This window comes from Heterocephalus glaber, unplaced genomic scaffold (genome assembly GCF_053883595.1).
Source record: "Heterocephalus glaber isolate CG9 unplaced genomic scaffold, H.glaber_assembly_v1.0 deba00001553, whole genome shotgun sequence".
In the NCBI taxonomy this organism is placed as follows: Eukaryota; Metazoa; Chordata; class Mammalia; order Rodentia; family Bathyergidae; genus Heterocephalus; species Heterocephalus glaber.
Window position 1 is genome coordinate 34,342,639 of NW_028258344.1, and position 13,100 is coordinate 34,355,738.

General features: G+C 34.5%; 1 protein-coding gene across 2 annotated transcripts in view; it reads left to right on the plus strand.

Moving 5' to 3' along the window:
• The window catches only part of Slc26a7 (solute carrier family 26 member 7), a 175,081-nt gene that overhangs the window by 104,826 nt on the left and 57,155 nt on the right, over positions 1-13,100 (plus strand). For both annotated transcript variants that reach the window (XM_087190592.1, XM_087190591.1), the window contains exons 10-11: positions 7,909-7,986; positions 9,106-9,201. In XM_087190592.1, coding sequence (XP_087046718.1) covers positions 7,909-7,986; positions 9,106-9,201 — 174 coding nt within the window. The remainder of the gene's footprint in view (positions 1-7,908; positions 7,987-9,105; positions 9,202-13,100) is intronic.

Consider the following 13,100-nt stretch of genomic DNA (forward strand, 5'->3'; position numbering starts at 1 on the left):
TCTCCTTCCTCTTCTCCTTCTTCTCTGGCAATACTGGGGATTGAATCCAGGACCTTTGCATTAAACCAGATTTCCAGTCCTTTTTTTTTAAAAAAAAGTTTTGAGACAGGGTCTTCCTAAGTCACAAAGTTGCCAAACTGGACTCAAACATGCTGTTCTCCTGCCTCAGTCTCCCAGAGTACTGGGATTACAGGTGGGTGCCACCATGCCCAGCTTGTTTTTTGGATTCTTGATGATAGCTACTCTGATATCTGGGGGTGAAAAGGAATTTCAGTGTAGTTTTGATTTGCATTTCCCCAATGGCTAAAGATGGTGGACATTTTTACTTATACTTATTGGCCATTTGTACTTCTCTGTAGAAGTGTCTAGTCAATTTATTTGCCCATTTACTGAATATTGATAATGTTTTGAGTTCTTTATATCTTCATCTTTTGGCAGAAGAGTCGCTAGTAAAGATTTACTTTCATTCTGTGGGTTATTTCTTTACTCTGTTAATTGTGTCCTTTGCTGTGCAGCTTTTTACTTTGATGCAACCCCGTTTGTTGATTCTTGCTATTATTTCATATGCTATTGGTACCTTATTCAGGAATTTTTTGCCCATGCCTGTGGCTTCAGTGTTTGTCCAATGTCTACTTCTAGTAGTTTTAAAGGTTTTGGTCTTATATGTACATAGATCTCTCTTTCATTTTAAAATTGATTTTTGTATAAGGTGAGAGATAGGAATCTAGTTTCAATCTTCTGCATGGTGATATCCAGTTTTCTCAGCACTGTTTCTTAAATAAACTTTTTTCCCAAAGTTTGTTTTTCATCCCTGTATCAAGAATGAGATGTCCATAGTTGTATGTTTGTTTCTGTGTCTTCATTCTATTTCATTGGTCTGCCTGTCTGTTTTTGCCCATTAATACCATGCTGTTTTTGTTACTGTGGTGACAAACGTTTTTGGCAAACTATACTCTCAGTTATTTGTGATTTAAATTTGAAGATCTAAGTCTTTTGTGTATTTAAATGCCATCTTTTACTGTGAGGGATCTATATAATCCTCAGATTTTATATTATTTTCTAACTAGTTTCTCATGAAAGTGAATATGTTAGGTTTCTTTTTTTTAATATTCAGGTTCAATAATATAGTGAAAGGTTTAGAGAATTGGATCTAGGGCCTGGGCTGGTACCCTGGCTACACAATTGGGTGGCTTTGCACAAGTAACACAACCTCTCTAGCTGAAATGGACTCAACTGTTAAAATAGAAATACAAAGTTATAAGAATTAAATGAGTTAATTAATTCATACTTATTGTGTGCAATGCCTGAGGACTAAATAAATGCACTTTAAATATTAATAATTATCCTTGATTTTATTATTACTGGATCTTTTTTAAGTAATAAGAGATTTTCAGAACCTGTTGTTTATCATTTAATATTTAAATTTCCTGACTTGATGGAATGCAGCAAGACAGTTTTATCATCCTAGTTTCCCCTCCAACTTTCTGAGGGAAGCAAATCATTTGCCACATGAAAAGAGAAGGTTGAAATATAATCCCTGAAATGTTTCCACCTTGGGTATGTTCCATCTCCAGGGTTTTCTTAGGCATTTATTATATTTTTACAATTGCTATTGTAGTAACAAGGAAATCCTCTGATCTTTGTAACTTTTGACTTCAAATATCTAAGAGAAAGAATATTTTGAGAAAGCCTGTATACTTATTTTATAATCTGAGTTGGGCATAAATTTGATTAATAGGAAAAAATAGAGGGATACCCTTTCTTTGTTCTGGAGGACACGTTTGAATGGTTAGAATAACGTAGTTTTTTTAAAAAAAACATATTTTAATAGAAATTTTTTCCATTTGTGGTGTTCTATTCATTAAATTTCAAAAGAAATGAAAGATGAAGGGGGAAAAGGAGAGAAAGGGGAAGTAAAAAGAATTAAGATGCATTATGTACATGTACCAACTCCTCACGATGAATCTGATCATTGTGTACTGCAAATGTGCCAATAAAAGTTTTAAAATAAACAGAACAACAAAAACAAAGAAATCTAACAAAACACTCGCTCATGGAAACAAAGCTTGGTAGTAGAATATTTTCATGATATTCTGCTTATTGTAATGGTCCCTAATGTATCTAACAATTCCTATAAAATTGTACAGAAAGAATCTAATTTAATGTACAAACCCAAATTGAGGATGCTTTCCCATGGTGGTCATTTCAGACCTTTAACTTTTCAACTTTGAAGTTTATGTGGTTATAACTGATAAGTGATATGATTTGAAGAAAGCTCTATTCAAGCCAAATCTTAAAAGTTTTCTTCTAAATAGGCTATTTGTGAAAGTATTTTTATATGAGACATGATTTCACAAAACAACTCCTTAAATGGCTCTGTCTCTCTTATGGACAAGACTTATGTCCAATAAATGGACATCTAAGACATAAAAGCCATTTAACTTTTAGGCCAGTGACAACCCATGAAAGTACTAGTTACAGCCATGTTACATTTGTAGGCTAATTTACCAACTGACTCTTATTCAGAAACATTTTCAGTATTTCTGTAGATACACTGCGGAAATTTCTTTTTTTTTTTTGGTACTAGGTATCAAACTCAGGACCTTGTGCTTGCGAGGCAGGCGACGACACCACTCAGCTAAATCCCCAGCCTTGCACTACAGTATTTCTGTAGAAAGTCATCTTTTTAAAAATGCAAATAGTTCATGTTACTTCTTGCTTAAACCCAGAAAGGCTTTGCTGAAGGCCATAGGATTTAGGCCTCCATGTTGCCTAAGGCTCTGAAATTTTGCTACATCATTTTCACCTTTCAGCACATGGTTGTTCTTTGTCCCCTGAGGACTCCAGGTCTTTGGATTTGCCCTCTTCTTCCCCTCTAAAGTAATTCCCCCATCCTTTAGATTTTACTGCCTTTTCTGGGTCAATTATATCCCTTTTCTTCAGAGTCTTGAGTGCTGTTTGACATTAATTGTTCGTTGGAATTATCATATGGCTGGTGTCCACATTCCATCTTTGACTTAAGCTGTTGAATAATTTTGCCTTTGTCTGCTTTGGTTTACCCTACTTTTGATATGTAGCCCAGGTACACTGTAGGCATAAAATCACTCTATATAGACAAAATGAATGAGAAATGAAAGTAGTGAAATATAAATGAGAACTACCAGTTTTGCTGACATTAGAAGCTATAGATCAAGCTTTGTAGTTTTTATTCTTATTTAGTATAGTACATTTTAATCAGGAAAATCCCATTTAAAACTAGGCTTAGCATCTTTAAAGAAGCTTTATTCATGGGCCGAGGATTTAGCTCAGTGGTTCTGCCACCTGCCTCGTAAGTGCAAGGACCTGAGTTCGATCCCTGGTACCCCCCCCCAAAGACGCTTTATTCAGTAGAAATCTAATAATAGCTACTTGAATAATTAAAATTACCTAGTATAGTTCAAAAGATAGAAGAAACTGGCAAAATTAATTAAAAATAATAAATCTTAATACTATAGTTTACCCAATAGAGTAAAATATAATTTTTAAATGGAATTTAAAATTATTTACAATATTTTTACATTCTTCTGTCCTAAGGCTTAGAAATCTGGTGTGTATTTTACATTTGCTGCTTATGGTAATATGGACTAGCTATTTTCAGGTGCTCAGAAGCCACATGTGGCTGTATCAGACAGTGAATTTAGGACCATTTTACACTAGTGAGTCAAGGATAATGCCTTTTAGTGCTTCAGAAAATCAAACTAAAACTTTTAAGAGGAATAACAAAAGATACTGATCATGTAATGGCAAGTGTTGTGGTCAAAGACACAGACATATTTCTATCCCGATATGTAGAAGCCCTTTTTACAGGGGTTCCCTTTAGATGTGAAATCCAAACACAGGCTAAAGTGAGAAAGCCCTGGAGCTGCCTAGATAAACACTGCAAGTGAAAGCCACGCTCCTCCCTTCCCTCCTCCCCCATGCAGAATGCTAACTGTGGAGGGGGCCCTGCAGCCCTGGCTCTCTCCTCTCCATGCTTCTCTTCACTTTTGATGGAGGAGATACACCAATGCTCTTCAGGGACCTCAGGAGGCATCACGGAACCACCAAGGATGTGAGAAAGCATCTGCTATGGAGGCGTCGGAGCCGCAACTGAAAACAACAGCTGGCTTGTTTTTCTGCAATGTTGAGATTGCCTCTGGGTTCTAATTTGCCAAACCATATTTTTTTTATTCTTTCAAAATTTGACTCCTTGTTTGCATCTTCTTTAAGCCTTTTAAATCTTGCCTTAGTTGCTCAATATCCTGCTATGTCTCTCTCTTCCTTTCTGTCCTTTTCTATCTCTTTCACCATTCCACTACTTTCTGCAAAGCTATGCATTTAGTGAGCTCTGGATCTACTCTGAAAACTGCTTAGAAAGGAAATGACTATATCGGACTCTTCCTCCACCCAAGTATATGTGTAGCTATGGAGACCCCTACTCCTGCATGCTCGTCTTTGTAAGTGCATGTGCAGCATACATATTACTTGAAAATAAATCAAGAAAAAAACCCCTCATTATTTTATTAGCTTTTATTCAGAATTAACTCATGAATATGACCAGGTATAATTTTAAAACAAAAATGTCTTTGGACTTTTAGTATAATATAGAAGAAGAATAAAATACCTAGAAAATAGTTGCTTTGTGGATAATTAAGGGTGTGAACACTTACTTTTACTAATTACAACCAAAGCCTAACTGGAACTTATTAAGTGGAAGGTGCTTCAGTTTTGTTTGTCTTCTGAGTAAAGGAAAATAAAGAGTTCTTAGAGAAAATTGTTAGTGTAGTTGTGTTGGATTGTTTTTGCCTAGAGATGTTAATTTCTGTGATAGCTTCAGTGCATTGTAATATATCTAGGGACCTTAAAAACATTTGGAGCTTTACTCAAAAGTATAGCTTTGAAAAATCTCTAGCTTGCTATGAGAACCAGAAAAGCCTCACTTTGAATACCACCGCATAAAGCTGTGGGCTGCTGTGCCTTTGCAAATTCTGTGTTACCAGTGCTGGAAATCAAATGCACTACTTTACAATCAGAGCCAGCATTTCAAATTAGAAGGATCATGCATGTCCTACTTTGATTCATAAGAAAGCACAAGTTACAAATGCAGTGAAACAAAGCACACAAAGTAAACAAATTTTTGGAAATCTCTCAATATATGTGTTCATATTTATGTAATTAGAATTATCATCAACATTTTAATATGTTTATTAAAATAAAGTTGCCATTTTACCCTCTGTTTTGTTTGGTACTAGGGTGTTATTTTTTAAGGAGAGAGAAGGAAAAAATATTTTTCTCAGGCTCTAAAGTTTCGTTTTCTGTGCTACTGGCATATCTCAGTGGTAGAGTTCTTGCCTAATATGCACAACACCCTAGATTCAACCCTCAGCACCACAAAACAAACAAAAAGTAATGAATTTTCCTAGTTTCAATCTTTTCTGCTGTTCAATGTCCCCACTTTCTTGCTGAACACCTAGAGTTCCACCATCAACTCTTATTCTCAGAAGGCAGAATAATTCCCAATGTATAGAAAAGGAACTAAATTATAAATTAAACCTTCAACTTAATTTTCTGAAAATCATCTTATATTTTTTGATGATTTATATGTATATGTTGGAGTGAATAAAAATCCAATCTAAAGAAAGTTTAAAAAATGCATTGGCTTTCATGGAGTATCCAGAAAGTCAATATACATTTCACATAGCCTTCGTGCCTTTTACATTCCCTAGCTCTTGAAAAAGTGACATAACCTTCTTGTGGCTCAGATCCTTGGAAGGAATTTGGCTCTAGTTTAAGTTCATTCCAGCTCCTAAGGCTGAGGGTTTTGTTTTTAAGTGCCTTATAAGTGTACGAGTAAAAAGTCCCACAAAGAGAATACATGCCATTGTCTTTTGTCTTGAAACAAACTTAGCAATTAGTGTCTTTTTTGGGGGGGGGGGAGTACTCGGGATAGAACTCTGGACCTTGTGCTTGCAAAGCAGGGGTTGGAACCACTGAGCTAAATCTCCGGCCCATTGTGTCTTTTTTTATATACATAAAAACGGACTTACTGTCACTTCCTGGGTATCTGAATGGGCCTTGTAATCTGTACACCAACACCTAGATCTTTCCAGGCTAAAGGAATGATTAGGACCTTATTTTATTGTTTAAAAAATTCTTAACTATGTAAAATCATCAGCAAGTCCTAAAATGGTCAGTATCGTGATAGTTTGGAATACTTCAACCTCCTCCTCTAGCTTTATGGATGATCACTAATGACTTAATTTTGATATAAGAATTATTTCTCTCTTTCATACCGCTGAGATGGGCTGGTGATCAGTCCTCCTAAATACAGAAGAGACTCTCTCAGCCTCTGCCAACATGGAAAGGCCTATCCTATTTGAATGACCTAATAGCTAAATAAGTATAGCCATTCCCACTGCACCCAGCTTCCCTCCACTGGCAATACCAGATTCAAGACCAGTACTGATGCTAACTGATTCTGGGTATGTACAGGTATATGCAAACAATTGTTACTGACCACTTAGCCAATTCCTTTTTTTAAAACTAAGATTTATAGGGGTATATTTAGATGTAGCAAAATCATCCTTTTTAGTTTTATAGGTCACTTTATTTGAAAGATATATTGTCATATACCACAAACACAAAATATAAAACAGTTATATTACTGCAAAGTTTTCTTATGCCCCTTTGTACTCAATTCCCTGCTACCACTGCCACCCCTTGGCATCCCATAATTTTTATTTGTTTTTAGAATCATATAGCCTTTTAGATCTAGCTTCCTTCACTAGCTTGAAGGTTTTTATTTTCATCCGTGTTCTTTTTATTACCAAGAAGTATTCCACTGTATGAGTGTGCCACAATTAAGGGACTTTTCAAACATTTACGTATTTTGGTATAAATATTTATATGTAGGTATTCACGTGGGCATATGTTTTTATTTCTCTTAGGAAGTCTTGCTCTAAGGTCAGTGAATGAATATCTTCACAGGAAACTGTCAAACTCTTTTCAAAGTGGTTGTTCCTTGCTGTATTACCAACAGCAATGCCTGAGAACTCCAGTTGCACTGAGTCCTTGCCAACTTTTGAAATTGATTGTTCATATATTTATTTTTAATTTAAGCCATTGTGATAAGTTCAAATTCTCCTTGACGTCTCCATAATTATGTTGTAGATGTATTTGCAGTCCTCTGGGAGGCCCTCTCTTCTCTTGTTAGGATGACAGCTTGCACAAATGGTTTGATGAAGTCACAAGCATTTGCTTATTTATGTGAAATCAGGTTTCCATCAGAAAGAGCATAGCTATAAGAATCAGATGTTTTGAATTGCCCTTTGTCAGCAGGCTGAGTTGGTTAGAACATAACACCAATGAGGTTTCAGGGTTAATAAAATTAAGTCTCTTCCATTGCCAGAGATAGTGCCTATAATCTCACATAAGCATCTCATAACTAAAGGCCTTACTGACAAAGAACTCCAGACACATTTTAAGCTGCCTGTTTGGTTATTTCCTCCAAAACCCTCTGTGAAATATGGAGGGGAATCAGGCTCGGTAACAACAAGCTAAAGGACTTCACTGAAATGTCACTTTTACTATTCAACAACTAAAAAAATCTATTGCTGCGATGTGTGATAAAAGTTGATGGTGTCCTGTTTCTTTGTGTGGAATTGCTTCTTTCTCATTGTTGACTTAATTTGATTGCACCAGTTTGTCTGCTGTCATGTTTGGCTTCCTACAGCTGCAAAATATAGATAATGACAGTCTATGCAATTTGGCAATGATGTGCCAACATTGTGTTTCTTGTAATCAAGATGAACTAAGAATTCATCACCACCACTCATACCTTTGAAATAATAAAAAAATTCAAGACCTTTTTTTTTGTCTTGTATTTTGCAGGTGGCTTGTCTAATATCTTGCATTTTCATCCTTATAGTCATCTATGCAATAGGACCTTTGCTGTACTGGCTGCCCATGGTACGTAATTCTTTTTCACTATCTACTTTTAATATCACTTTTAATCAGAATTATTGCATATAAAATTCTGGGGGAGGGTAAATTCAATATTCCTGAACTTGAAAACCATCTTATCTAAGTAAAAGTTGCATCAGAGGAGGAGTGGAAAGATGCCACATTTGATGGACACTGTAGTGTCTTCTAATTCTTCATTTCACATATGAAAATGGTTACATGGAGAGCTAGGATTATTTTGTGCTCATTTGGAGTGAGACTAGAAATATTTTGTTGGGAAAGGTAGACTTTGGGCTTTGTGGATGTAGCTCAGTTGTAGAGTGCTTGCCTAGCATGCCAGCATGAGGCCTTAGGGTCAATCCTTAGTAGCATACCAAAAAACAAAACAAAACAAAAAAACAAAAGGTAGACATTGGAAGAATTTTATCAGAACTTTGTTTGAAAATATGGGCAAGGGACTAGGGAAAAAACCATCTTCCCACCCTTGAAATGTCCTTTATATTGTGTGACTCAGAACATTAGTACCAGTGATTCACTTTGTCCTTCAAACATTTCAGGCACCAAAGTTAAGATCCTAGTCCGAAAAGATTTAGTGTCAGTCATTTGTTATTCTAATGCTTCATTGGTGCTGTGAGAATATATCATTTCCATAGAATGATCTTCTAATAATCAAGCTAACTTTTCAAGAAAGTTATAAATAACTTTAGGCAAAAACCAGATGATTGATATTCAAAGCAATTATAGAGAAATCTTGCTATAAATATGTATTTTTCTACAGTAAACACATTTCACACAAATGAAAGTGAGTAATTATAGTTAAGGGGATTTTTATCCTTGTGGTATTCACCCTTATAATTTACTACTCTTCCTTTTTTATTTCTGTCTTGTTTTTTTAAGAATTGTATAAAATTTAGCCTGTGATTTCCCAGATTTAATATTATATTCTTAAAGTACAATGAGGTAGTTCTAAACAAAACAAATATTACTTTAGTTTTCTAAATGGTGACAGCTTTTCTCCAGTATTTACTTAAAAAACAAAGAAAGAAATAAAAATATCTTGTTCCTTTTAAATTCAGATTAAAATCTTTATCTTGCTCCATCCTCAACTTATTTTTTCATTTGTAGTGTGTTCTTGCAAGCATTATTGTTGTGGGACTCAAGGGAATGCTAATACAGTTCCGAGATTTAAAAAAATATTGGAATGTGGATAAAATCGATTGGGTAAGTAGAAATATGATCAAGATTTTTTCCTCTTTGGCTTAAGCATATGTTACCATAAGTTTTAATACTTTTATTTGCAGAAAACAGATTTAGCCATTTGAGAATTGTTTACTTTACAAACTACCACTTACTGTTTTCAGAATCTTAATAAAAGCATTAAAATATGTCTATCAGAAATGGAATTTTGTCGAATTCTAATGGATGTGGAGTTTGAGAACTTTTATTTTCTTTATTTTTATTTTTATTTTTTTCCCATTAAGTTTATTGGTATACTTTAGGTATAAAATACAGTTACATTCATTATTGGGATCTAGTACCATTACATGAATATCTTGGTTCTTATTTCTTTTCCTCTTCCCCTGCCCTCCCTTCACCCCCTCCACCCCTCCCTATCTGCAAAGACTTTGTTTCTATTTCTTTCCTTTCCTCATATTTTTTTCTTTTCCCTTATTTTCTTTCCCCTACCCCTCCCACTTCCCCTGCTCCTTTAGACCTTTTCTTCCCATTACACAATATCAATCACACATTTTAAAAATTACAATATCAAGATCTAGGAGACATTACCACAGATTTTACAGAATTTAAAGGATATAGAAAGTTTATTACAAAAATCATTTTTGAAATAAATTTAACAACTTCTGTGAAACACCTTGGAAGACAAATCAATGAAACTAACTCTGGAGAAAATAAAAAATTTGAATAGCACCTATTAAAGAAAGTATATTCCTAGCTTGAAAACCTACCTATATGACAACAACAGGCTCATATACGTTTTAACTGATAAATTATATCAAACATTTAAAGCAGAAAAAAGAAGAAACACTTCTCCCCTCATTTTAGGAAATCAACATTGTGCTAATACTAAAGCTGGTTAAAGATAATAGAAAAAAAAGTATGAACATAGGTAGAAATTTGTTTAATAAAACAATTACAAGTCAGATCTGGCAGTATGTAGAAAGTGGTTTTATGTTGGTTCAGCATTGGAAAATCCACCCCCATGAGTCATCATTTCAACAGAGAAAAGGAAAAAGCCATGTGATCCTGTCAGTAGTTGGAGAAAAAGTATTGGACTAAATTCTACATCTGCTCATGGTAAAAAGCTATCAGGAAACTAGAAGTAGAACAGAACCTTCTCAACAGATCAAAGACATGTACTCCATACTTCCAGCAAAAACGCCTTATATGAATGAAGAAGATACAATGCTTTCTCCCTAAAGTGGGGAACAAGGGCAGATATGCCTACTCTTCATCTGTCCACTAAACTTTGAAACATAGGCCTAAACCAAAATAGTCTGGAAATAAAATGAAAAAATAGCATAGGATTGGCAAGGTAGAAGTAAAATCTTTATATGTAGATGAAATGATCAGCTACAGAGAAAATATTAAGAAATCTCTAGGAGCCCCTAGAACTTGTATTTGAATTTAGCAGGATTAGAAAACACAAGGTATATATAAAAATTCAGGTCTATGTATACTTGCTATAAATGAAGAATTGGATATTAAAATTTAAAAGTTATGTAGGAGTAAAAAGGACCTATGAAAGTAAAAAGAAAAAAAAGAAGCAGAGTTGCAAGACATTTAGTATCTAATTTTAATACATCCTCTAAAGCTATAGTACTCAAGGCAGCATTGGTGTAAGCAGAGACATAGATCTTTGCAATAAAACAGAGAATCTAGAAATAGAACCACACATATATGGTCCACTGAGTTTTTAAAGATTATTTAACGTTAACATTTTATAGAACATAAACTCAATTCAAGAGCAGAGGAAAAGATAGTGTTTTCAGCAAATGACACTAGAACACCTAGTATCCATATTAAAAAATTAACCTCAACCTTTTATTTCCATACATAAAAATAACTTGAAAGGCTATGAACCTAAATATGAAAGACTAAAACTATAAAACTTTAAGAAGAAATTATAAGGGAAAATGTGCATGAATTTAGGGTAGGCAAGAATTTCCTAGGATACAAAAAACATGATGTATGAAAGAAAAAAGTTGATAAAAGATTCCATCAAAATTTAGAACTTTAAATGACATCATTAAAATGATTAATTAAAAATCAGAACATATTTATAATGCATATAACCTATGACCAGAATATATAAAGAACTCTTACAGCTCATTAATAGACAACCCAATTAAAATTAGACACAAAAAGATGATAGCCAGTACAGCACAGGGAAAGGTGTGCAACACTAGAATCAGAAAAATACTAATCAGTACAATAACAAGATCATATTATACACTCATTAGGGAGATTAAATTAAAAGTTTTAAAAGAGCAAATAGGTGTGAACCAGTTAGAACTTCCTAATACTACTAATGTGAATGTAAAATAATAAAACCATTTTGGAAAATAATATAGAAATTTCTTGTGTTACTGTTAAGAACCAACAGTTCTGTTCTTAAGTTCTTACTTAAGAGAAATGAAAACACATGTTCACAATAGATTTCTATATACAGGTTGACTGTCCCTCATCTGCAATTCTTGGGGCCAGAAGTATTTCAGATTTTTGTTTGAAATTCACTTGATCTGCAAAGAGGATAGCTACTCCTCCTTTTTTTTTTTTCAGATTCCTGTCACTTGGAGTATTGCTTTCCACCATTTAACGTTCAGTCTATGAGTTTCTTTTTAAATTAAGTGTGTTTCTTGTATGCAGCGTATTGTTGGATCTTGCTTCTTGACCTATTCTGTCAATCTACTTATTTTGATTGGTGAATTTAGACCATTAACATTGATGGCTACAACTCATACATATTGACTTTTCATTGTCATGACCTTTTCTTTTTGTTGGATTCTCCTGCTTTGCATTTAATTTCTTGTTGCGCCTGATGGATTCATTCTGTTGGGCTTCCTGTGGTTGTAATCCTCATTGTCTTTTCCTAGGATAATGTTTAAAATTTTTTGGAGTGCTGGTTTGGTATTCATGAAGTTTGCAAGGTGCTCTTTGTCATGAAAGTATCTTATTTCTCCATCAGTTTTGAAAGATAATTTTGTAGGGTACATCAATCTGGGTTAGAGGCTGCTTTCTTTTAGGGCTTGAAATACATCACTCCAAGTTCTTCTTGTCTTGAAGGTTTGCATTGAGAAGTTTGCTGTGATTCTGAGGGGCTTTCCTTTGTATGTGATTTGTTTCTTTTCTCTAACTGCTTATAGAACTTTGTTCTTCTGTTGGGTTTCTGGAAACTTAACTATTATATGCCTATGTGTAGATTTTTTTTTTTATCAAGGCTAGTTGGAGTCCTATATGCCTCACTTATCTGTATGTCAAATTCTTTTCCCCTGCTTGGGAAGTTTTCTGCCATTATTTCTGTAAAGAGTTTTTTTGTGTCATCTGCACTCTCTCCTGTTTCTTCATTGACTCCAATCAGTCTTATGTTATTCTTCTTTGCATTGTCTAGCAGTTGCTGGATTAGTTTCTCATGTTCCCTTGCAATTTTAAAGCAATTTTTCTTTTCCTCCTCACTAATTGCAATCTTATCTTCTATATCTGAAATTCTGTCCTCACATTGGCTCATTCTGTTGCATAGACTTTCAATGGAGTTTTAATCTCCTAGAAATCTGTTTGCATCTGTTTTATGGATTCCACTTGTTTCCTATATTGGGATTCTGTCATGTTTGTGAGCTCCTCTCTAGATTTATTAATCATGTCTTGCACTATGAGCACAATCTCTGCTGTTATCTGAGAAATTATTTCTGATTTCAATTTTTGCAGATCCTCTTTTGTTGCCAGTTCAGGGAGTCCAGGTGGTTGAATATCAGAGTGTTCCATCTTGTTTCCCTTTGGGGTTGCTATAGGTGATCTGGAAGTTTGGTTTTGAGACTTGTTTATGTGCCTTCTCATTTCAAGGGGGGGGGTGGTGCTACTGGTGCCCATGCAGCTCACCTCCTGTG